Source organism: Mus caroli, unplaced genomic scaffold (assembly GCF_978045245.1).
Source record: "Mus caroli unplaced genomic scaffold, Mus_caroli_1 scaffold_17, whole genome shotgun sequence".
In the NCBI taxonomy this organism is placed as follows: Eukaryota; Metazoa; Chordata; class Mammalia; order Rodentia; family Muridae; genus Mus; species Mus caroli.
The window spans coordinates 22725297-22751926 of record NW_028227272.1 but is presented as its reverse complement, the minus strand read 5'-3'; the positions used below and the strand labels follow the sequence as shown (position 1 = coordinate 22751926).

General features: G+C 38.0%; 1 protein-coding gene across 2 annotated transcripts in view; it reads right to left on the bottom strand.

The window, feature by feature from the left end:
* Positions 1–26147, bottom strand: part of Tp63 (tumor protein p63) — a 128828-nt gene extending 102681 nt beyond the window's left edge. For both annotated transcript variants that reach the window (XM_021185009.2, XM_021185016.3), the window contains exons 1-2: positions 26059–26147; positions 25162–25294 (exon numbers count right to left, since the gene is read on the bottom strand). In XM_021185009.2, the coding sequence (XP_021040668.2) occupies positions 25162–25294; positions 26059–26132 (207 nt within the window). In that variant the 5' untranslated portion in view covers positions 26133–26147. The remainder of the gene's footprint in view (positions 1–25161; positions 25295–26058) is intronic.
* Positions 26148–26630: the final 483 nt, after the last annotated feature.

Here is a 26630-nt window from a genome sequence, read left to right as displayed (position 1 = left end):
TTGTTCTGAAAAGAATGGCAAACCATGGAAGGATTCTTACATTGTTTCTCAGAGAACTGTGAAATTCCAAAGGCAAAAGATGAGGGGAAAGGTGAAAGGAAATGGCAGATAGTGATGATTACAGTGACCCCAAATTTCTGTAAGGCAGGAACTAGAAGATGTCACATGAATGAGGACTGTAGACACATCTGAGCTATTGATTGCACTTCCAGGTGAACAGTGCAAAGTGAAGACCAAAGGGATGGTCTTGATGTTTGTAACTGTGTGCTGGTGTCACATGGCCTGTTTGAGTATCATATCCCATATCTGAAGAATCACATTGTGTGTGACATCAACTATAAGCACAAACATTTTCATTTATGGGATTCTATATATTTTCCATACTATCTACCACAGTTCCTTGTCATACATCCAATTCATCTGCTTTGGATGCTACTGTCAATATTTATTAAGATCTAATGTCTAGGACAGGTTTCTATTAAGTATACTAATGTACAAGACAGTTTTGTTTACCTTGGATGAAACATTTTTTGTTTGTTCTATGCATGGGGCTTATAAAATGCACAAGACACGAGGGAATTAAGAAATGGAGAATTAGATAGAATTAAACAATGAAGACTTGAGCCTGCCAAGAGACAAAGAGGTATAACCGTGCCCAAGCATGTTGAAAGCCATTTAATTTAAGAAGAAATGAGGGAGAAAGAGGGAAAAGCCATGAAGTCAAGAGAAGAATGTGGAGGAGACTGAATTCATGCATGGAGTTATCAGAGAATAACATTCTTTTCAAAAAATAAAATGAGAGAAAAGAAAAAAGACTAGACTCAAGGAGCACTATGAGATAAAAGACAAAATGACAGAAATCGAGTAGAGGAACAGGGTGGCACATGAGGACTCTGTACCCAATTCTGTATTTGAAACACATCTATTATGGGCTAGAGTTAAAGAGCTTCCTTCAAATCTGTAAGATCTGTGATAGTGGGAAGTTTGTACTCTCATGTATGAAAAGAGGATGCCACCACTTAAATCACCTCACTTACAGCATAAATCTGGGTGTTGCCAAGGGGATTATTTTACCACTTCTAAACTAGAAATTAAAACAGACAAGACTAGAATTCACAATCATATATTGAAGTTTCCCAAACAGGAATGCATAGGCTTTATATCATCCTTACTGCGGGCTTGTCCCCAGTGCAAACCAGCCACCATTTCCTTCATATGTTCTTTTATCTCACTTGTGAGCCACAAGACAGAAGGTGGGGGCTGAAGCTATCGCTCAAGTGGCAGAGTGTCTGCCTAGTATGCACCATGAGTCCCTGAGTTTGATACCCAGCACTGCCTAAAAGAGATATGGTGGGGCATGTTGCAATTCCAGCAGTGGGGGGCTCAGAAACTACAGGTCATCCTCAGCTACACAACATGTTTGTGACGAGCCTGGGCTATAAGAGACCTTGTTGCCCCCAACCCAAAACAGTGAATTTGGCTACAATAAATGATGACCTGAAGACTCACTATTATCTAGTATTTATAATTATTAAATATCCTGTCAAGTATGACGTTATGTGCTTTATTTGTTGGGTTTTTTTTTGTTTGTGTGTTTTTCTTTGAGGAGGGGGTTGGTTGGTTGATTATTTTAGAATTTGTGGGTCTAGGGGCAGGCTCAGTGGTTCACAAGCTCTGTACCTGAGCTGTATAGCCTTGCCTCTGAAGTTTAGGCTTTAAGGAAAATATTTATTAAAAGTCAACAGTTTGCTTTAAACAAAATCTGAGCATTTAGGCACATATGAGATATTTTTATTATGTTATTTGCTTGTTTATTTGTACTTAGTGATGTATTTTCTTTTCTCTGTATGTGTATGCATATTCATGTATGTTGAATATAATGCATGTATACACGTGTGCGTATGTATGTGTACACTAGAGGACAACATTGGATGTCATTCACTCTTAGGCTAAACACACTTTCTATTTGAGAAAGTGGCTCCCACTGGCCTGTGGCTCACCAGGCAGGCTACACTGGCTATCTGGTGAGGCCTGAAGGCTGTCCTGTCTTTAGGCTCCCAGCACAGATCTCTAGCACATGCTACCACTGCCAGTTTTGTAGGTGGTTTCTGGGGATCAAGCTCAGATCTTCACACTTGTGGAACCAACAAACCCCTCCCCAGCTTGACATTTTTCCTGTGATCAGAGAATGAACCGGATGACATTTTTCCCCCTTGCTTCCCTCTAAGAGAATTAGAAGGCAGAAGCTTCTATTTAGTAATTACAGAGTTAAAGGCCAGGATGCTGGGGAGGTTAAATCTGGTGACCTTTGAGATCGTCTCTAACCCAAAGAGTTCTATAATTACACAGATACAGACACACACGACACACTCACTCGCCAGAGCTAGCAAAACAAACAAACAAAATTCAATAAGTGGACATGATAAGTAAGCAGTGTTTTTAATCTCAGTGTCCCTTAGTGTTCGATGTCTTAGCCTCTAGAAAATCACTCTTCCTGTGAAATAAAGAGGAAACTTACCAAATGACCTAATAACATTTGGGTCTGGCTGGGTTCTCTAGTTCTCCTGGGAATTGACCTCTGATTTGTGAGTCCTAGTCTACCTATAAGGAAATAATTGTTGGTTTGGTGATGTATCCAAATCATTTGAATTTCTAAGATGTGTACAAAATTAAGATGCTCTGGCATCTCTAATGAGGTCGGTCAACCCTGCTAACACAGCTTCTCTTGCCATGACTTCTTGAAGCCACAGTAGCTTGAAGCTGTCTGACACATTTACTGTCTAAAGGCTCCCTGAAAATAAGATTCACAAGGAAAAATTTGGAGGAGTGAAAAAAATAAATCAATGCAAGAATGAGAATTACTTAGAAAGAATGATTCTGACACAAGAGGGGATTAATTAAAATACAGGATGCCTTACTTGCTAACACTGAGAGTTCTTGTTTGCTTGATCCCCCCCCCCCCGAGTTACACATTGTGGAGGAAAGTGCATATATAAAAACATTACATCAAGATCAAGATAACTTTCAGAGGTATTGCTTCATCTTACTTTGACTCAGCTTCCCAGAGAAAGAAAAAAAAATATCACTGCTGGTAGTTTTTGGAACATCTTGTCCTCATTTAAAAAGCAGGAAAGCAGGAGTTGAGTATGAGCAGAGACGAAGCTTTCCCCTGATGTGAGGGGCCTTGATGCTTTAAGATACAGCAAGCTTTAGCTGCTCAGCGAGACTACAAGTGCAAACCCAAACTATTATCTACTTGTTATCCACTTCTCTGCTTATTCTTCCCTGGAAGTCCACTTCTGTCTGCAGTAACAATCATGTCTCTGGCACCCTGTCTTACTACAAAGGGAGGATTTGATGCCCTGCTTAGCCTTCTTGAAGGGGCAGACTTGTAAAAAACTAGATCATTTTACCACCAAGGCTGGGGAAGGATGGATGGATGGATATATATATATATATATATATATATATATATATATATATATACATATATATATATATATATATATATATATATATAAAATCGGCTATTACAGCCCATGTCTTGGAAATGAAGCAGAGATTCATTGCACTTTGTCATGAAGCACGGCAGTCTAGGCACCAAATTTAGCATTGAATAAACACTAAATATCTGAGAGGGAAGGTCTTACAAAATGACTGGTAGTATGATATTCATATTATTGCTGAGCGAGGGATAGCTTTAATGACTGGTAGTATGATATTCATATTATTGCTGAGCGAGGGATAGCTTTAAGAAATAAAACACAGATGCATAATTTTAAAGGACAGACCCTACATTCAGAGACCTGATCATCTGGCTGGCTCATTCATCGGTTGGCTGGATACTCTTGGGCTGCACCCTTCCTTTACTGTGCATCTGTGTCTTTATTACTAAAAAGAGTTCACATGCCAGGCTATCTTCCCCTTCCCTCCTGGCATTGTCATCCTGAGAGAGAGGGTTAGCTTATGTGACCTGGTTTTCCAGTAAATTCAAAATAGGTGCTCTGCTTGGGAGGCTAAAAGTTTGGGTCACAGACCAGAAGTAAATTAGCTGAGCATCTCAATGAATTCCTAGACTTATTATTACATAGTTTGTTTACTTAACTGTCTTCAATAGCTGTTCTTGCTACATCAAAGGAGTACTTCCAAACCCTTACGATCTGACATGCCAACACTAGCAACATCTGTCACTATCACACTCAAGCAAACTGGGTTGCTGATGTGCTCTCAGTCCTACTGAGCATGATCATCCCACTAAAACAACAGGCAGGCAGACAAACTTTAAATAGGGAATTATCCATCAAAGAAGTTAAGCAGTTCACAAACTTCCCGGATGTTGTTGGGAGCTGACCTGATTCACAGCACAGACAATGTCTAGACCTTTCGCCCATGGGCAAGGATTTTGCAGATAAGCGAGAGATCAGCCAAAGAAACCTTTCCGCAGATCTTGGTCATGCTGGTCTTCTACCAAGGAGTTTTATATAAATATGTACTGTTATTTAAGAAAAAGCAGTCAGATCAGTAATTACAATGGTGAAAGTTTTAAGACCAACCCAGTGATCTCAAAAGACTTTTGCCCTGCTTTCTTTCTCTGTTTGATTATTAACATTGCCAGTATGTAATATACTATGACAGAGTACAAAGACATTGTATTTTGAAATCTTAATTTTTTAAGTTGGGGGCTCCAAAACAACACCCATATTTCTACAAATAGCACAGGTTCAAAATACTATGAGTAGTTCTCATTTAATCATAAATCCTAAAATATATGCTGCATGGAGTTAAGTGGCTTTTCCAACATTTAATTGAACAAAAACTTCAGGTAGCTCTGGCTTGGTAGTATATGAGTGTAGTACCAATAAAAGCAGAATTTAAGGAAGCATGAATCCAAATTCAAGAACAGCCTGGATAATTTATTCAGATTCTGCCTAAAAATAAATAGTGAAAAACATGGCTGAGAATATGACTTAGTTGTAGACTATTAATCTATCATGCTTTAAGCCCTAGGTTTTGATGCCCAGTAAAGAAGAGGAGGAGGAAGAGGAAGAGGGGGAAGGGGAGGGGGGGGGAGGAGGAGGAAAAGGAGGAGGAGGAAGAGGAGGAAGAAGAGGAAGAGGAAGGCGAAGAGGAGGAGAAATAGTTACTATGCCCTTAGAGTGGACATTATATCAAATATGGCAATATATATATATATATATATATATATACACACACACAATAAAATTTTAAAATGCATAGTGTTAGAAAAACATGAAATATTTCTTTGTTTTTAAAACTGCATCTCACTTAAAACTCTTACTGCAAATAACTTCAGTTTATTCCAATGAAAACTTCTGACATCTTACATAATTTGTACAGTGGAAGTGACTCACAATTTCAATAAAAAAAAAACTTGCAACATTAAACTTTTCATCTTGTCTAACAATCTGTGGCAATGATGACTTGGACTGGACACTTAAAATTTGCATAAATTTGAAGAAAAGTATTCTTAAAAAAGAAAAATCAAAAAGAAAAAAAGAACAGCCTTCTAGGCACAATGCCTTTTGATAAGCACCCAGATACCCACCCTTCTGCTGCTTGGTTATATTACAAATGGTTCAATAGCTGTCCAAGAAGCATTTTAAATGAGTCTACCCACTGCAACTGAAGAGAAAAGCAAGAGATAGCATATGTGGATGGCATAACATCCACCAAAAGTGGACACAAACCATCACTGAAGTCACACATGCTCATTAAAACTTACATTAGGAAAACCTGGGGTAGGAGGAGTATAGTCAGCAGCAGGATATCGCATGCTTTCTGTTGTGTGAAGTCCTGAGTTCAGGCCTCAGTGGTAGGAATCAGGAACAAAATGGAACAGTAGAAAAAAACTGCAAGCAATATGAGACATCACCAATATTTGAGGTATACCTCTTTAGTGAACACGTTAACAACTTTTGGTAGCAATGAGCCCTCTAACCCTAACCACTCATCAGACATTTGCCAAGCACTGCCAAGTACCAGGCTTTGTAATGTTTCTGTGTTCTGGAGCTTTGAGCAATCTGCTGCAAATTGTGAATCAATCTGTGATTCATCACTGGGATATCGTCAATGGGGACAAATTTTCATCCTGTAAAAAATGCTTTCCACCAAACTGAGTAATCAAACTGGGTAATGTTATCAGGAAAAAAAGTAACTTTAAAATAAGGACAATTTATGTTCATAATATGTTTGCACTGATGTAAGGCCTAAAGAGACTTTGAAGCAATGTAAGTGCCTGAGTTAGCCTCTTAGAGACCCTTTTGAAGTTTAAATGTGCATAGCCATATAAAAGTTGCATTCATTTGATGAAGTTTTTGCAGTGCTTACAAACTACCTACACATGCATATTTACTATAACCATGTTATTAATCAAAGCCAAGATTAGTGTTATCTATTGGGTTGATTATGGCCAAAGGGTTTTATTATTAATTAGTATTGGTATTTTTAGTTTTTCAAGACAGGGTTTCTTTGTGTGTAGCCCTGGCTGTCCTGGAACTTGTTCTGTAGACCAGCCTGTCCTCGAACTCAGAGATCTGACTGCCTCTATCTCTAAAGTCCTGGGATTAAAGACTACTCTACCAACTCCTGGCCAAAGAATAATTTTTTTGAAGTAACTTTCTCAGTCAAGACCAAGAAAAACAAGCACAATGAAGCCCTTACATTCCTGAGGCCCACAGTTTCCAAATTGATGGTAGGGCTCTGCCTTTTCACAAATCAATCACACCCAGATGTGTATAAATGACTTCTAAAATCCAATATTCTCAAACAGACTAATTAGCAATAAACTTAAGGAAAAATTCTTTCCTTTTAGCCAAAAATAACTTTCTATACTGTTATCCAACTTGATCATTACACAGAACCAAAGATTTGGAAGGTAATAGAACTTATTAGAGTAGTAAGACCAGATACTTATAAAAATACATATCTGCAAAGGTGGAGAGCTGGCTCCTCGAGTAACGGCATTTGCTGTGCAAGCAGGAGGACATGGGTTCAAATCTCTAGCACCCACAAACAAAGCCAGGCATGACTGCACTTGCCTGTCATCCCAGCATTGAGAAGTGGGGTCCAGTAGATCCTACAAGCTCATTGGCTAGCCTACCTAAGCAAGGCCAGGCTTAGCTAGCAAGAAACTCTGTTACAATGCAATCAGGTGCAGAACAATAAAGAACTACTCTAAGTCTTCCTCTGACGTCACTCTGCATTCAGACACTCAAGGACACACAAACTCCTATGCATGGAATATAAATGCATACATGATACCCACATAGCAACAGGATAAAAACAGAGAACATTTGTTAGACACTTCTTATTTAAGTACAACTCTTAGCATTTTCATACTTGTTCTGATTTAATATATCAGCCCCAAATGGAGCATTATGATCCCATTTTACACATGAGGAAGCCATATGGGGTGATGACATAATTTGTCTTATGTCATATGACTTAGAAGTGGAAAACCAGGACTAGACAGGTCCCCAGAAGCCACATTAACCAGCTTTGGGGCTGAATTTACAACAGGATCCCTCCATTCATCTCTATAAACATACCTGTACTTCTGAGTCCAATCCCCTGGCAGAAGGAAAGGATTGACTCCTGCAATTCGTTACAGGACTTTCAAAAATGCTGTTGGCATGTGTATGACAACATATGCCCACACACCGAAAAGGAGAGTAATATCCTAAAACTCAATGTTAGTTACTATGATACTCAGGGTATTTCATCTCAGAGCTCAATCTATTTAATTCTTAAAATCAATATCTAATATTGACATACCATGTAATTCACTAAAAATATCAACATCTATATGTATTTTTACATTTTCATATAATTATTTAGAAAAAATCTCATCTAGATTTCAATATCAATTCTTTATTTAAAGCAAATCAGAGTGGGTTAGTGACCTGAGTCAGTTTACCGGGCTCACAGCTTACACAGTTAAATGCTTAGAGGTTTTATAATCAGAACATGGGTGCTGCAGCTTACCCCATGCACCACAGTCTGCTTTCAAGGACGCTTATATCTAAAGATGTTTTTTGCAGGTCAGCCATTAAAGGCTTGTTTTGGGGGCCCTTTAGTCAGTACTTATAATCTATGACACTAATATGCCTGATTTGTTAGCCATGAGCTGATCTTCTTGGTGGGTAAAGTTGGCATCAGGACTCTACACCAAGAGATATGTAGGACCAAAACAGAATCAGAGCAACTCAAGAGGCTCTGAAGATATTTTGAAAAGCAAAATCTGGCAAAGAAAATGCTTTAGTTTGTCTATGTTCAGGTTTGAATAGGAACAATCGATCAATTCAGCTTATATAAGACTGAACTATCATTTCTACTTCACAAACCAAGAAATGAACATTCCCCTTTTAGAAAAGAACATGTATGATTCATTTTTATTATATGTGTATAAGTGTTTTCCTTACATATATGCATGTGTACTGTATATGCCTGGGACCTATGAATGGGAGATTGAATTCCCTGGAAATAGAGTTATAGATGGTTATGAATCATCACATGGGTACTAGGAACTGAACCTGGGTCCCCTGTAAGATTCCCAACCCAACTCCCACTTCACTGAATATATAAAACACAAACCATCCCTACTTAGTAAAAAACTACATGTAATCAGGATAAGAAAATGATTTTGCCTTGAAGCTGAGGAGGAGGGCGACCCCATAGGAAGACCAACAGTCACAACTAACCTGGATTCCTGAGATCTCCCAGACACTGAGCCACCAACCAAGCACCATGGAGAAGCTGATATGACCCCACCACGACCTAACCCTCCCTCCCATACACATGCAGCAGAGGACTGCCTGCTCTGGCCTCAGTGAGAGAAGATACACCTAACCCTTGAGAGACTAGATGCCCCAGAGTAGGGAGGTCTGGTAAGGTGGGGGGTAGGGGGGGCATCCTTTTGGAGCCAGGGGTAGGGGAAGGGACATGGGATAAAGAACTGAGGGCATACCTGGAGGGGTATAATGACTGGACTGTAAAAACAGGTAAAATTATATATATATATATATATATATATATATATATAATAAAAGAAAAATATCATCTTGAGCAGTACTGGCTGAGATCGTTTTTTTAAAATATATCTATATATATTAAATATATATAGATATATTTTATATATTTTATTATATATATATATAATAAAAGAAAAATATCTTGAGCAGTACTGGCTGAGATCGTTTTTTTAAAATATATTATATATATTATATATAGAGATATATTATATATATAATATTTATATATATTATATATAAATATATTATATATATTATATATATATTTAATATATATAGATATATTTAAAAAAAACGATCTCAGCCAGTACTGCTCAAGATGATATTTTTCTTTTATTACTTTATTCTTTGTAGAATCAAATAAAGAAACCAGTCAGATAATAAAAAGGGGGAGAAAAACAAACCAATCCTTCAGCTATGGCTTCAAATGCCATCTGTCACTGAAGGTGAGTTTTGAAGTATGGAGTTTATAGGCACGATGTTTATCAGAGTAAAACATTTTTACATACTTTTCCATGGTTTGGTGTATGATGATTGTAATTTAGAGCTTTTGCTTCACACTGTATAATTTGCTGACCCCAAAGCACCAACCAGCGAAGAAAACATAGTAAATATATTCATAAAGCCAGCCATAGACTGCAGGAGGAAGGACAGAGCGAGGCGTGCAATAGGGGGAAAGAATACATCAAGAAGACTTAATCCCTGTCACCCCTAGAACAACCTCAGACAGAGCAAAAAAGAAGTTGTCTCTGACCAGAAGAAGGCAGCCCAGGGCTTATTCATGTTCTCCTTTGTTCTTTCCCTTTGTGGATAAATCTGTGCCCTCAAAAGAAACGCAATGGTGGAAGACTGCTGTGTGCAACATTTACCACTTAAAACTGCAACGTGATTTATGTCTTTAGAGTGTTTCAATTTCAGAAGAAATCTGAATGAGGAGATAGTCTGTGGAAAGACGTTCCAAAGAACTGGTTAGACAGGTCCTTGTTTGGAAGGAACACCGCCTGGGGCTGGCCAGGGAGATAGAGGCAGCTTCAGTGAGGGAGTGGAGAGCCACAGAAGGTACCTACCTCTTTTCTCACTCCAGACAGGACTCACTTTATGACTAATCATTACTAAGGCAATCGGCTGCAGCCCACCATACCCTTGCAGAAGGCAGACAGGGAGCCAGGCATTTTCTCAGAGAGAAAAAAAGTGACTTTTGTTTTAGGTTTTTGAAACACCGCCCCCCCCCCCCCACACACACACCAGAAAAATAAATAATAAGAGAGATGTTATTCCAAGATCTTTAGATTTTTAGGCCAAGCGGGTGTTGTTTAGAAGAGGTTTTCCTTTTAGTAATGGTTCATCTAGGTTCTGCCATGCCCATACTACCTCGCTAGAGGTAACCCAGTCAGACAGAAATTGGAAGCAAAGACTGGCAAATGTAGCCATCACCAAGCTTGAGAGAAAGGAGTGTCATGCAGCTGGAACCTGTGATCTTACTTACCCCTAAGGAAATTAAATCCTGAGAGAGAACTGATGGTGTTCAACAGACAACCATCAGTATCAGCAGGGTGGAGACCAAGACTCACAACTCCCAGGCCAGAGTTACTTACCTAAATTTGACTACTACAGAGGATTATATACTTTTAAGCATGCTTTATATTATCGACCCTCAAACTGAAAACCTTCTCATGCCCAAGAGCTCAATCTTACATGTGATGAATCCTTTATTTTGAGGAAACAGAGATGGCAAATTGAGCTACTTTGTTCCTTTATCAGTTACTCATGAAGTGGATCATTTTGCTTCTCAAACCCTCCTCAGTTTTTCCCTACTGGTTCAATTTCAAGCATCTGAGTTGTCTCTGTTTCTAATGGCATGGTGAAATAGGGAGCTGGCTGCATGTCTTTAACTCAGCAGCTAAGATGCTTTCCTCTCATCCCTTTCACCTAGTGTAGCCATCACTCACACCGGATCACCCCAGTTAAGCTCCATCTATCCACAAGTAATGGGCTACCCCGCCCAGACATCTAAGGAAGAGGTCACTTTACCAACCCACATTTTACAAGGCCATCCAGCTCTGGTTTGTAGGGAAGCAAGTGGCAAAGTTGAAGAGGAAAAAAAATCACAATTTTATTTATAATATAGTTTCTGTTTCGCTCTCCTGCGGCACACAGGCACAACAGTCTCACATGAAAAATACCTGCTCATTTTTCACTGCTTTAAGAAGGTGTGGCAAGAAATGACTTAAGTAATATCCATTAAGAGCGCTCACCTTCTTGGCAGGACGGTGAGTAAGCGCAAAGGAGCTGGACCTGTTTCCTTTTGTTAGTGTTGCTATTTTGATTTTTAATACAGAAAAGAACCATACATCTGTTCTAAACACAAAGAATAAGTTTAACAGACAAAAGAGGAGACAACTATACTCATAGAGTTGCAGGCAGGCTACTTCCAGTAGGCACCGGGAGTCCTCAAGGGAAGTGGAGCATCAAGGGAGTGGAGGGCTCTAGAACAATTCTCTAGGAGGTGTGTACACGGCACACGGAAGGTGTGAATGTCACACACATCTACTGTTTTTCTTTTGCCCTGGAGAGGTCTCTGTGACCCTTCCAATCAGAAATAATACAGCCAATGGTCCTTCATAGCTTTGTTTTACCCTTCATTCCTAGCACCCTGGTTCTTTTTGTAATAGTTAGTGAGGTGCACAGTTGTTCGTCTCATGATAGTGAAAGCAAAGGAAAGGAATAGAACTCTGAATTTTTATCCCTGTTGCTTCCTGAGGAGTCTCTTCTCATTGAATATGGGCAAGATGAACAGGGACTAATTCGGAAGGCAGACTGAATCATTGGCCCCAACACTGGCTCTTCTTCACGATGAGCCATAGAGAGGGCAGGACCACAGAGACCACAGACGTGCAGTCTCCATGTATCTCCCTGCACTTGTCTAGTTGATGTCCAGCTCAGCACGGACACAGCTTCCAGGTATAACTCTTTTTGTTATCCTGCCCCTGTTTCTGCTATTTGTTCATTATCACATTCTTTTCCTTGCTTGTAGATTTTTGGGTGAATTTCATTGATTCTCAAATGTACTTAAGCAGGGCTTTACATTGATGGCCCTCCGGTATGTTCTCTGTTTCAGTTTCCAGGAAACTGCTTTTCTGTTTTGTGTTCTTTGGGGATTTTAGTTAATTTGTTTTAGACACAAGGTCCCAAGGACTTCATATTTTCCTCAAACTGGCTATGTAAGTGAGAGTGACTTTTGAGTGCCTGATGCTCTCAGTTCTACCTCCCGAGCATTTACGTTATAGGCACAGATCGTTATGCCTGCTTTATTAAGTGCTTACTCTTGAACTCAGAGCTGTGGTTCTATGCAAGGGTCCTACCACCTGAGCTATATCCCTCCCCTTCCAGGAAAGGCTCCAAATTGTCATCTGAGTCACTAGGTGACTCATGTAGCTTTCCAGTCTTTGTAGGCACAGCTATTCATCACCTTGCATTCAGTGCTTGATGTATTTAAGCTAAATCCTGGGATCCTGGTCTTGAGTCATTCCTGTCTCCAGGAATACTCTTTTTTTCTTTTCTTCTTTTAAATAGACTTCCTAGTTCTTCAGCTTTCCAATAGAAACAAGCTCATCAGAATTCCTGCTGGTGTCTTAGGTGGAGTTTCCTCACAGTACTGAGCCCTTTCTATCCCAACGAGGGTTGTTTGTAGGAGTCCCTTTCCTTGGGACTTGGAAGTTCCTTGGAAGAAGATTTTTTTAAATCCCATTGATTCCATTATTTTGCAGACTAAGCATAGCTACAGGTATCAGTCTGAAACCAGACCACTAAAATGCTCACTGCCAGGAAACACTCTTCACTTAGAGTCCCTTGTGAAGAGTGTCACTGGAACCACAGCTGTCCATGTATATGACTGAATTATTACTCTAGGGGAAGCACATCTTTTCATCTTTTCTATTCATTTCTCATTATTCAATCAGCAAATACTTTTCTGAGTACCTCTAATGGAGTCATGAATTCTGTAGACTATCACTGCACACTTGTTCAGGTAAGAACATGCATTGACATTTTAGGTCTCCCCCAGGGAAGACATTTGAATGAACTATTGGCACTATTAAGGAAACAAAAGCTGGGGGGGGGCAGATAAAGAGAATATAACTGAAATATGTTGTATGAAAATTTTAAAAACGTAATAATTAAAAAAAATAAATTTGAAGGTAATATAATTCATCTACTTCTTTCTGACAAGACATATGTAGGTCAATCTAGTGGATACATTTTATCAACAGTTACACTTAGCCTTTATCTTTTTGATATGGGGTCTTCCTTCAGTGCTCAGGCTAGTTTCAAACTCAAAAGTTCAAAGGATACTCATGTCCCCCCCTCCCACATAGCTGCTACTACACATATGGGCCCTAAGCACCATGCCTGGATTTACTCTTAATTTTCTAAATTCCATAATGTAGTAAACCTTTGTACATGTTTTAATATGAGTCATCGTCAGAAGAGCCCACTTTAGAGTAGACACCACTCTATAAGTTTCTTCTCTGTCTTTGCAGTTTTGTATCTTTTTCTGGTCACACTCACACATACACACACACACATACACACATACAAACATACACATACACACATACAGAATGAGTTTTGTTCCTATAAAAACATGTATTAAATATTTAAACATGTATTAAATATTTGCCCAAGCAGTTCTGTCTGTCATAAGTAACCATGGGGTGTGTGGAAAGACAGACAGTGTCATTTTCCCATTAGTTTCTGACTCTGTCTCTGGAGTGATACCCAAGAATTCCCAGCTCTTAAGTTTCTGAGTAATCTTGATGCTGTTGGTCCTCAGAGGATGTTTGGAGAATTAAACCATGTCTTGGGTCTATTCAGAACTAACTTCCCTGATATACTAAGGCTGAAACCCAGCTGTATCTATGTGTCGAGCAACTAAAGTCCATGTTCCTAAACACTCCACTGGAAAAGACTACTGCAAAGCCAGAATGACAAGGGAGGAGTGTACAAAGTAGTGAAGAAAAGAAACGTGTGTTTTCTAGTGAGTTCTTTGGGACCGGAACATATAAAACACTATATTGATTTTCAAAGGAAATCTGTCTATTTTGAAATTTTGGCCATGTTTTTTTTGCGGGGTGGAGGGGGGCAAAAGAATGCAAACAAAGCTAAAAAAAAAAAAAAAAAAAAAAAAAAAAAAAAAAAACCCCGCAACCCAACCCTGTCTACATTTAAGGAGGAAAGAATGGCCAAGTCCCATTTCATAGCAAGTAACACTGGTTTTCAAAAGGAAGAATATATAAATTTCCATTATTTTCTTTCTTCATTAATAATTGCTGCACTTGGGGTTAAAAATTCAGTTTTTAAAGAGATCCCATTTTAACCATATAAATGCTCCCACTGCTGACCATGGAAAGTATTGCTTTAACCACTTTAGGTGCTAAATTGCCATTTCAAAATTGTTTGTCCCCTGCAAATAGCCACTATCAGCATCTTCCTTCTGCTGCCTGGGAGACAGAGCCTCAAAATCAGTTTGTACCTTTTCTAAGAGGACCGAAATTATCAATGACAGAGCAGGATCAACAGCACACAGTTAACTGTTCACCTCAAGAGGCTGAACCCTTTAGGTTGCTTCTCCCAGCCGCCAAGGGACCAGATCTAGAAACTCAGAAAACTGGGGTCACTCCCAGCTCATACTTATCAGAAATGTCCTAAGGGTCACTTGGCTCTTAGCTGTCTAGTCAATGTAGAAAAGTGTACCAGACACTAGAGCATTTCCCAAGTTCCCTTAATCTCTTAAGAGTTTAATATAGCTTTTCAGATTGAACTATATTTCCTGGCTGAAGGAGAGCCTGTATTGTTTCTTTGCGAGTCAGCATGCTAGGATGTCAACCTGCTAAAGTTTGGAGAAGATGCAAGGTCACCATCAGCTCCCCTCGTCTGCTGAAATCCCTGTCTGTTTATCTGTCCTTTTCAACTTCATTGTGAATCTGGACACACTGAGCACAGCGCCTTAAGTAACTTTGCTGAGGTTACACCACAGACAGGTGTTAAGGAAACTATTCCCCTCGGGCTATCATTTCGAACTCTCCCCGTGCAGAAGGAGAGGGAAGGAGAGAAGGAAAAGGGTTTCTTTTCAGATTAAACACAGGGACTGCAAACACCTTCCCTTAGGCAATACATTCTCTGCCAGTGTGGGCTGCAGTTTACCCAAACACCAAAGCAAAAAGCAAACAGCTTCTTTTGTAAGGGAAGAGCTGTCAGCTGTCAAGTGATATTTGTGAATTTCTAGAGAAGAAAGAAAAGAAAGAAAACCCTTGCCCTTATTTTATTAAGCAGCCTGTTTGTTCAAGGTTGAAATGCATATGTGTGTTTAAGGTAAAGTCGCTCCCTTGGCACTCTTGAACAAAGTAATGTCTTCCTATTGGCTAGGCCATACAAAGAAGAAAAGAGAAAAACAGTCTGCTGTCGGAGACGTCTGAACTCCGTCTACACTAAGTGTAGAGTGAGCGTCCCCATAAGCAGCATAGGTAATTACACACAGACTCCATAGGAATTGCTGGGGCTTTTTTTGTTTAGTGAAATGTTCCCTTGCTGCCATGTCTTAATTATCTTCACAGAATACAGCCCACCAGGCTGAGTGGATTACTAGAGCTTTGATAGGAAAGTTAAGAAGTGCTAGAGGAAAAGGAGAAAAGCACATAGCCATTACTGTGCCCAGGATGAGTGCTAAACACTATACATACGATCTTTCCACCATGGCTTTTCCATACTGTCCCTATCACAGACAGTTTGCCCATCCATTCATTAACTGCTCCAGTCTCTGAAAGGGCTTACTTCTTTTCAGCCAAAATGTCTATCCTTATGAATCCTACAGATAACTTGGCCAAAAAGGAAGATGCCACTAAAGGAGACATTTCAGCATAATATGCAAATCACTGGACACTTTCGTCTCCTACAAATATTTGCATTTTCCCTAGAAGATACTGTATCACCAAAATGATGTCCAGTTTGTAAGCAGTCCTGCATGATTAACAGAAATGTAAACAGAAAGCAACAATAATAAAAGAAGAAAATCATGGAAACAAGCCCATTGTGTATACAATTTTATCTAGTAACTATGCATTTAAATATCCATCATAAGAGAATATCCATATCTAAATATTTTCTAGAAGAATTCTACCAACAAAAAAGTTGAAATGTAAATCTGAACAATCTGTATTATAGCAATTGTGTGTGTGTGTGTGCGCGCACACGTGCATGAGGATAAGTAAATAAGATCTATAACAGAAATATAATAGAGGATTTTATAAAATTTGTTTATGACTCTCCAGATAGGGAAGCAGGAGCACATTCTATCTGGAACCCATAGTGACCATGTCTACCAGAATACCAGAAGAATTTCCAACCAGGCAGCACACAGCCATAACAATCTCCCAAGAACCAATCTGGGCAACAGAAACTAAGGAGACAAAATAGCCACTCAAGAAAAACAACACCAGATATCAGCAAGAATTATAATCTTTGCAAACCTAGATGTCTAGACCCCAGCACAAACATATAATGAATAACATCCCGGACAATGTGTTCCCACTAGAGCCTAGGAACCCCACCACAGTAGATCCTGAGAATTGCAAAGCAGTCGAAGCATAAGAAAAACACCTTAAATTGCCTTTATGAATACAATAAAGGCTCCTAATGATGAAATAAACCCTTTTAAAAATTCAGTGATAACACCAATAGCACACACAACTGCAGAATGCTGAGCAAGATCTGAAGGCAGAAATTGAATCAAGAAAAACGCAAAATGAGGGAAGTCTGGAAATTAAAAACCAAGGAACTTGAATAGGCATATCAGTCTCACCAACAGAATACAAAATATGAAAGAGAGGATCTCAGGCATTGAAGACATGATAAAAGAAATAGATACTTCAGTCAAAGAATATACTTAATCAAAAAAAAATCTGTCATAAATTATCCAGAAAATCTGTGACACTGTGAAAAAAAAAAACTAAGAATAATAGGAATAGGGGAAGAAGAAACACAGATCAAAGGCACTGAAAAAATTTTTGGAAAAATTTCATAGAACAAAATTTCCCTAACCTAAAGAAGGAGATACCTCACAATATCAACAGCCTCAATTGCTCCAAGAAAAAAGAAAGAGACTAACCAAATGGATGGGAAAACAGGATCCATCCTTCTGCTGTAGTCACGAAACACACCTTAACATCAATGACAGATATCACATTATGGTAAAAGCATGGATAAACGTGTTTCAAGCAAATGGACTTAAGAAGCAAGCTGGTATAGCCATTTTAATAACTGACAAAATAGACTTCAAACAAACACTTATCAGAAGATAGGAAAGAACACTAAAAACTCATCAAATAAAAACTCCACCAAGAGAATATTGGAATTCTAAACATATGAACAGCAAACAAAAGGGCATGCAAGTTCACATTAGGAACACTCTAAGGTTTACATCACATGATGACTGGCATACACTGATAGTGGGAGACTTCAATAGTCTATTCTTGCCAATAGACTGGTCAATCAGACAAAAATGAAACAGAAGCATGCTGAAGCTAATCAATGTTATAAGTTAAATGGGTTAGTGGATATTTACAGAACATTTTATCCAAACACAAAAGAATGTAACTTCTTCTCAGCACCTTATGGAACTTATTCCAAAACTGACCACATTCTCAGACACAAAGTAAATCTCAACAGATACAAGAAAATTGAAACAGCTTACTGGTACATTCTATCTGACCATGATGGATGAAAGCTGGACATCAACAACAGAAACCTTATAAACTCTTGGAAATTGAACAAATCACTAATAAATAAAACAAGGTTCAAGACAGAAATTAAGAAAGACTTCCTAAAATTGAATGAAAATTAATGTACAACATATCAAAATTTATATGACTCAATGAAGATTGCTCTAGGTGGGAAGTTCTACAATACTGTTACATTAAAAATAAAAAAAAATAATTACACACACACACACAAATCTGGAGGGATCTCAAACTAGCAATTTAAATGCACCCCTGAAAGCTCTAGAACAAATAGAAGAAATCACATGCAAAATGAGTAAAAAGAAAGAAATAAAATGAGAGATTAAAATAATAAAATAGAAACAAAGAACTATACTTTGAGAAAAATCAGTAAGATTGAGTAACCCTAATCCAAAGTAATTTAAAGGTAGAGAAGAAGAATATTCAGAATAACAAAAGTAGAAATAAAAAGGAGATATAATAGACACTGAGAAAATCCAGAGAATCATAAGGACATGCTTTAAAAATTCTGTACTCCACCAAGGGAAAATCTAAAAGAAACAGATAATTTTCTCAATACATACTACGTAGTAAAGTTTAAATCAACTAGATAAGCAATTTTAAGAGACATATAACTTATACTGTAGGAGCCTCAGAACCAAAACCAACCAACCAAAAAACAACGATAAGAAACACAAGAACAAAACCAAAGACCATGGCTAAGACCATATACTTCTAACAAAAATTCTACCAGGCTTTCGAAGAAGAGTTAAAGTCAATATTCTTCAAATTATCCCATAAAAATACTCATAGATTGGTGTCTTGCTCTGCCATCATCAGAGAAGCCTCTTCCTGTAGCAGATGGAAAGAAAAATAGAGACTCACCTTCAGACATTATGCAGAAAATGAGAGACCTTGAAATACTCAGCCCTTTGATGGGATATCTCCATCAAATCTTTTCTTTCGTGGGCTTAAGGAACCTCACAGAAGAAGGGGCAGAGAAGGTATAAGATCTAGAGGTCATTAAGAAAACAAGGCTCTCTCAATCAACAAGATCAACACACATATTAAATTCACAGAGACTGTGGCAATAAGCACTGGGCCTGCAAGGATCTGTACCAGATTGGGTCCTATGGTTGACAGGAGATTTGACACATGTGCTTCTATACCTAACCTAACACTCAAACCAATCTCCAAATGATAACCGCTTGCAAATGAAAATTGAGTTTCCTCCTAGGGAGTCTCACTGGAGTAACAAACTAAAGGGCAGGCTTCTTGTTCAGCAATAAATGGCCAACGAGAAATAAAGTCAATGGCTTTGCTGGATGTAGCTTGTCTCATGTCATGTCAGGACACTTCCTTTTTACATTGTAAAATTTCATTGCATTATTCTTTATTTTAATATGATCTAATTTGTATATTTTTCTTCTTTCTTTTTACCTTACAGGTCCTTTGCACTCACATTATGACTCCCCATTTAATGTTTTTATGAGATTTCAGAGTGTGTAAATGAATAGGTCTCTGTGCCTTCTTTTGGACTGCTTTCATCTGCTTTGATTGTTTTGTTCAAATATGATATGTTAGCTTTTGTTATATTTTTTATTGTAATTATCTTTTAGAAGCCAGTTTGTTTTCTAATGAGATGCAGAAATGGGGTGGATCTGGATGGGAGAGGAGGTGGGGAGGAACTGGAGTAGGAGGACAGGCCTATTTATGGATAGATGTTACTGGACCCTCTTTATAGTTTTGAAGACAAATCCAATACCAGTTTTTTTCATTACAAATCCCATGATATAATTTAGCAACAAAAGGTGGAGAACTTCATAGCATCATATTCATTGAACACTTTTCAATGCTTTTAACCAAATCTACCTACACTGATTGAATCAGTTTCCTAAATGACAAGACAAGTGGATAGGTGTTGTAGGGAAGCGATAGGGATGAAGAGGGAGAGGTATGGTGGGAGAGGGAATGAACTGTAGAGGTCTTCTGGAAGCCAAGAAAGTGAAGAGAAGAAAATGAATGATACTTTCCTTGTAGGAAGTTCTACCCATTGGTGCAAGGCTTAGTCAGCTGATATTACACATCTTAGAAACCAGGAGACAAGGGCACATAGCAAAGGACAAATGCTTACTTCTTGCCTAGCACATCAGAACTTTTTGAAGCAAGGAGAGGGCATGTGTGTAACTTACTAACTCCTCAGTCTAATTTAAGTTACTCAGAGTAATTTCTGTGAGCGACTTCAAATTAGATGTTTTTCAGAAGGTATATACTTTATATATATATATATATATATATATATATATATATATATATATATATATATATATATTTAAATCATAAAACACGGCAGAGGAAGACTTAAAACAACATATATACCAAAAGCTATACTGACTTAATTATCTAATATTATAAAGTAAGCGTGGTTCAAATTACATTCTATGTGAGTGCATTCATGTGTGCAAGTGCACTTGCAAGCTGAGACAAAGGGGGAAAAGTAGAAATTAAAGTGTCATTTATAAATTCTGAAAGATTCAAGATTCTGAATGAGAATTTAGGCTATCTAACTGCTCTGCTTAAAAGCATAGGTGCTGTTTACCTTGAAAACCCCATTCTTGTAACTGATAGTGACTGGAGTTCTATCGTTTTCTTAGCAATGCACAATGAGAATTACAGTTTTTCCCTAAGCAAGAGCACAGGAGCTGTTAAGAATTATACTCAAAACTCGCCCATAATTTTGCTTTGGAGTTCAATGCTTAGGTAGTTAAACGTGAAATCTATGCCCTTTTCTGCTGTAACATTCATTGTCTTCTGATGCAGAATGTGTGCCTACAGTGCAAAGAGGCCAAGAGTTTCCATATTCCATTCTACGTTTTCTTCTATGTCAATTCTTGGTGGATGACAGAGGTGTAAAACAGATTCTTAGAGTCGCCACTAAACTATGCAAAGAAAAAATAGGTAAATTAAAATAAAAAATTACAATAGAGATCAAGTATTCTAAAAAGGCCAAATAAATGGAACAGGGATGATGCAATGAATGCACAGAAAACAACTACGGTCAAAGAACACACACCTTCCAGTATATATAAATGGTGTGCACAGCAAAAAGGGAACAGATTGTCATAATGCGTGAAAGGAATCCAGTTACATATTATTAAGAGAAATTCATTTCAAATACAATGATATAAGTGTAAAACAATGAAGGAAAGACTCATCAGGTAGATAGAAAATAACTAGAAACTTCAGTTCGCTGAGTTATTATCCAAGACAATGTAGACTGACAAAGTCAACTAGCAGAAATTAATAGAAGGATTATACATTAATACAATCCATAATTATTGTTTGGAAATGTCTGCAATCTGTAGTCATCAAAACAGGAGACAGAAGAATAGAAAGGATGTGGGACTCCACAGTTCCAAAATCCAACTGGATCCAGTTGCTACTAGGAAACTTTCCACACAACTAAAGCAGAGCACACCGTCTTATGTTTCAGTGCTACACTCTAAACACTAATGGACCAAATTTGAAGTCCCCAAAAGTATAAACATATTTAGAACTAAACAGTAACTGAGAAACACATTCATCACATCAGCACCTCTTGGATGCAACTAAAGCAGGATCTACTGGGACATTTCTTGTTGTCATGCTAAAGTCTTCAGGAAGAAAGCAAAGGAAATAATCAACTCAATAATACAAATTTCTACTGAGGAAGCTTAGACATTAAAGCTTTGATAAAGTAACAGCTGTTGGTAAGAGGGAAAAACAAGAAGCATGGTAGAGGAGGAAGAGGAGGAAAAAGATGGAGAAATTAGAAAGAGGAGGAAGACAAAGAAGCAAAGAGAAAGATAGGAAGATATGGAGGAGGAAGACAAAAGAAATTTCAGGGGGTGGGCATTGCAAAATAAAACCAAAAGCCCTGAAGGTAGGAATGCAAACCAGAAAAAAAAATGAGGTTAGCCAGAGAAAACTATTAGAAAAAAATGTTTAAGTAAAATGTGAGATGTTCTACTGAAAGCTAAAGAAAATCAGTAAGTCTCTGGTACTGAAACGTTTCCATCCAATAAATGAATTTATAATTATATATCTTTCTGATATTAACGGAATATAAAGGAAATATTCTAAACCATTCTATATGCATGGATTCAGCAACTATGATTCAATTATCACTTTCTCAAAAACTGTATTTTCTCCAGATGTGACCAAGATAAAATAATATCAATAGTCTTGTAAGGAAATTTAATTTCTAGTTTCCAAGAAGGCCTAGATGATTTTATTGGTACATTTTACCAAATGTGTAAAAGGAAAGATCATTCTATAGCCTGGTGGTTCTCAACATTCCCAATGCTGCAACCCTTTAACACATGTTCTTCAAGTTCTGATGACCTCTGGCCATAAAAATATTTCATTGCTACTTTATAACTGTAGTTTTGCTACTGTTTTGAATCTTAATGTAAATATTGGATGAGTAGGTATTCGATATGCAACCCTCAAGTGGGTTGTGGCCCACAGGTTGGGAACTGCTACAGTGGAGTCTTTCAATTTAAATCAGGGTTTGTGCTGGAAACAGAATCCCAGTCCTTTGGAAGAGCATCTATGCTTTTAATGGCTGAGTCATCTCTCAAGCCCTAAATACTCTAGTTTTGTTTTGTTTGTTTGTTTGGTTGGTTGGTTGGTTTTTCAAGACAGGGTTTCTCTGTGTAGCCGGGGCTGTCCTGGAACTCACTCTGTAGACCAGGCTGGCCTTGAACTTTTATGGTCTTCTCCAGGGAAGAACCATTGATTTCTTCATATGTATCATAAGAAACAAGATATAACTAAGTATGTCTGGATTCATAAACATGGTAAAATTTTTATATAAATCTAGATCATATACGTTGAGTACTATAATAGGTGCTAACACAGGTGCTATGGCCTATGTCTTTACCAAATATACACATTCTCTCTGTGTGTGTCTCTCTGTTTCTGTCTGTCTGTCTGTCTCTCTCTCTCACACACACACACAACACACACAAACACAAATATATACACACATAAATATACATACACACATACATACATGCACCCATCTTGATATCAGTCTTTTACTAATGTAGAGCTGAAAACTTCTTATATGTATCTGAGATCAGTCCATAAGGATTTAAAAATACATGGCATTTTAGATAATTACCAGTGAGTTTCCTTAAAGAAAATTCTAATTTAGCATGAAAGATAAAGAATAAATAAATGCAAATGCTTGCTTGGCCAGCATCCATCACTGAGGAGAATGTGTAACTGTTCATATTGAATTCATACCTCAAACATATTAGAGACATGCTTACACAGATCCAAAATAATACAAATCTGAAAAATACAGCAACATATCAAACAACAGAATCAAGGCTCATTAAGGCACCTGAAAAATAGAGTTAAAATATGATTTTTTGAGACATTTCATTTACTCCCATTCACTACCCCAATAGAACTAATATTCAGAACTAATTTTATAATTAGAAAACACATTCTAATTTAAAAGACACGCAGTATCTACAATTTAATACATCTGCACTTTAATTTCCTTTGTTAATAAGACCAAAACATCACGCTTCCATTTCTTGGCCATATCAAAACTCAGAAAATCTATAGGATGAATTTTTCAATTTCTGTCCTTAAGAATTCGACATGCCTCCTCATGCCCATTATAGAGTTGTATTTCTTGTGTAGTGAGAAAGGAATTGGCTGAATTCCCAACTTATTAAAATATTATATTGATGGGGAAAGTAATTTATGTGCAGACTTTTGAAAGTATTTAGCAATTAACCTATAATGGAAACGAGAAAGTCTGCTACTAAGCCTTGGAAAGCCCCACACACCCGTGCAGCAGTTGAGTGGGGCTGGGCATCTTAGAGTCTCTACTTTCTAATTTACACAGCAGAACACTAATTACTGGCATCCTGCACAAACTCAGTGTTTTGCCATGCCTGCTGCTGAGGCCTGCTATAATTTGGCCCCATCTATGTAACTGCCATTCATACCCAAATACATGTATGTAGAGCTAAAGATAAGGAGGTATTGGAACAGAACTAAGGTAACGTTAACAATTCATATTCAACTATAATTTTGACAGTTGTCAATTCTTTTCAGTTCTAAAGAGGGGATCTAGAGAAAGGCATATATCTTTACTTAATTGAATTCATTCTCTATCTCTCTTTTCATGGGGTTCCAATACACCAGCCTCCAAGTGCCTTATTGGTTTGTTTTTTTATTATTTTTCCCCTCTTCTCTGGCAAAACCCCACCACATTCTGAATCGCTGCTATGTGCTCTTGAGCACTCCAATGACAAAACGTAGCTCCTGATTCCCCAAAAGGCAGAGAAATAAATAAGTCGAGTGATGTGTAATGCAGAATATAACACAAGCTTTCCCCGTGGTTGCTTCAGAGGGATGGTATTGAATTCCAGGGGGCGGAGCTAGTGACAGGGAAAGGATTCCAAGGGAGAGCAGGGCAAAGCGGGCAGTGAGGGACAGACAGGAATTGGACTGAGGGGAGAAAAGCTTAGAAGTGGTACTTTGGAAGAGATTGTGTTCAACAACAAAAGGAGACAACGGAACATTATGGAACATTGGGACACCAAGTCCATTAGTGTGTGAACTTCAATACTAACCGGGACTAGAGATTTAAAGGCGTGTGAGTTTGAACTTCATACCTTTTTCAGTTCTTAAGTAGCCAAGAGTCAGAATAAAAAAATCTCTTGAGTACAAGAACACACAACTTCTGTAAGACAGGTTCACCTTTGCTTAGAATTATCAGGGTGTTTTCCTTATTACAGGATCTGTTTCAAAATTAACAGTAATACTCCTAACCTAGCCAGAGATGGAAGTCACTGGTATGATTTCACCATTTAATAAAGAGGTAACAGAGACCTAGCATCCTACCAACATGAACAACACCATGGGAAAGAAAAAAAATACAGCTTCTGTATCATGTGTGTTTCCTTGTGCTTTACTTCCTGAGTATTGGCATGGAACATATACAACAGTGGAATGGATCTGGGCAGAATCAGGTCCAGTGTCTGCTTCTCTATGAATTGGAAACCCTTGTGACATTACCCTCTCTAATTTAGTCTTAACATGAATAACACCTCAGAAAAGAAACATACAAACAACAAAAGGTAAGAAATCATTTCCACCTTCTGTCCCTACCCACTGCAGAAAGCTGAGAAAGAGCCAGAATCTACAAAACCCCAGCTAATCCTTTCCCAGTGGGCTCCATTTGCTCTCTCTGTAATGGTGTTGTCCAATCAGAGTCATCTACTTTGACTTGTGACTAGTCTTGCCCACACAGGAAGAGGAAGCGCACTCACCCACATGGGGTCACTGAGGTCTGAGTCTTGCATGCGGATACAATCCATGCTAATCTCAATCTTGTTGGTTGCACCATTTTCTGAAGGTTCATCCACAAAGTTCAACTCGATGGGCTGTACTGAGCATATAGGCCTAGCACAAGGAGGGAGGAAGGTGTGAATTACTATTGGAAGAGACTGCAGTATATTTAAATGACTAGTAATGATGGATATTTTCTGTTTCAAGGTTGTCAAGGCCTTGCTTACAATCAGAAACCCCGGGTTGAATCTTGATTCAACCATTTACCATACTAAATAGTTATATAAAATCTGAGGAAGGTCAAACTAACTCCTATTTCTCAAGTAGGAGCCATGATCCCTGCTTTATGACCTAACAAGATAGTCTGGCTAACATGGATAGACAGGGGAGGGTGTTTTGTTCCGATTCTACAAGCTCACCAGTGTGTAGTAAGCATGATAGAGTTCCCTTTCCCATCTTCATGTTAACTGACTAAAATCTGTTTTTGATAAAAAAATACCAATGCACATTTCTCATAGATTTTAAAACAGCTACTGAAGTAGAGTGGCTCACCTCCTTAGAGTATGACTTCAAGCAAGAATAGATATTGAGTGATAGACACTAGACATTGGGAAGCTGTTTGGATTATTGGGGAGGCATTTAGAATATCTACAGTGAACTTTGCAGTCATATAATGATGATCTTTTGGTTTTGGAAACTATAAAGAAAGAAAACTACTTTATTTGCAATGGAGAGATAGTATTGAAGGCAATAAATTTCCAAAACTAACTTTTTAAAAAACTGATCCAGACATATTCTATGGCAAATAATATTTTAACCAGCTGCATTTACTTATTTTTAAACAGTTCTGGTATACATCTTGATTATTTGATACTTACTGTTCCAGAAAATCCCAGATATGCTGGAACACCTCTGGGCTGAGGAACTCACTTGTCTGGGTGCTCTGCGACATGGCGGATCTGTAATAACTTTCTTTCCACGAGAAATGAGCTGGGGTTTCTATGAAACTTAAAAGGACAAAAAAAAAATGAAGCTAAGATTATATTTTCTATATTCATGACCTTGGCTAATTATACCAAAACAGAAACTATCTGAAAAACATCAATGAGTCTATAAAGTCATACAGACATACATAGCATAGTTCCTAAGTTTCACAATTGATGTTTCTTTAGAAAGCAGCATGGGCTACAATCTGCCCTAAAATAAGACAGAACTTCCAATGCTAGACAATCAAGTCTTTTTTTTTTTTAAATCAAATTCATCTCTCTTAATTAATAGCATTGTTATTGTAGGCTGTACTTACACTTTCCAACATAGCATAGATTTCAAAAAGAAAATAAACACCCCTTCATTAAGTCTGAGGGCGACTCCGACCTATCATTAAACCTATTTTATAAGTGCCTCAACTGATTAGCTGCTCATTCTGCCTCCAGCAGGTAAGAAGCATTGA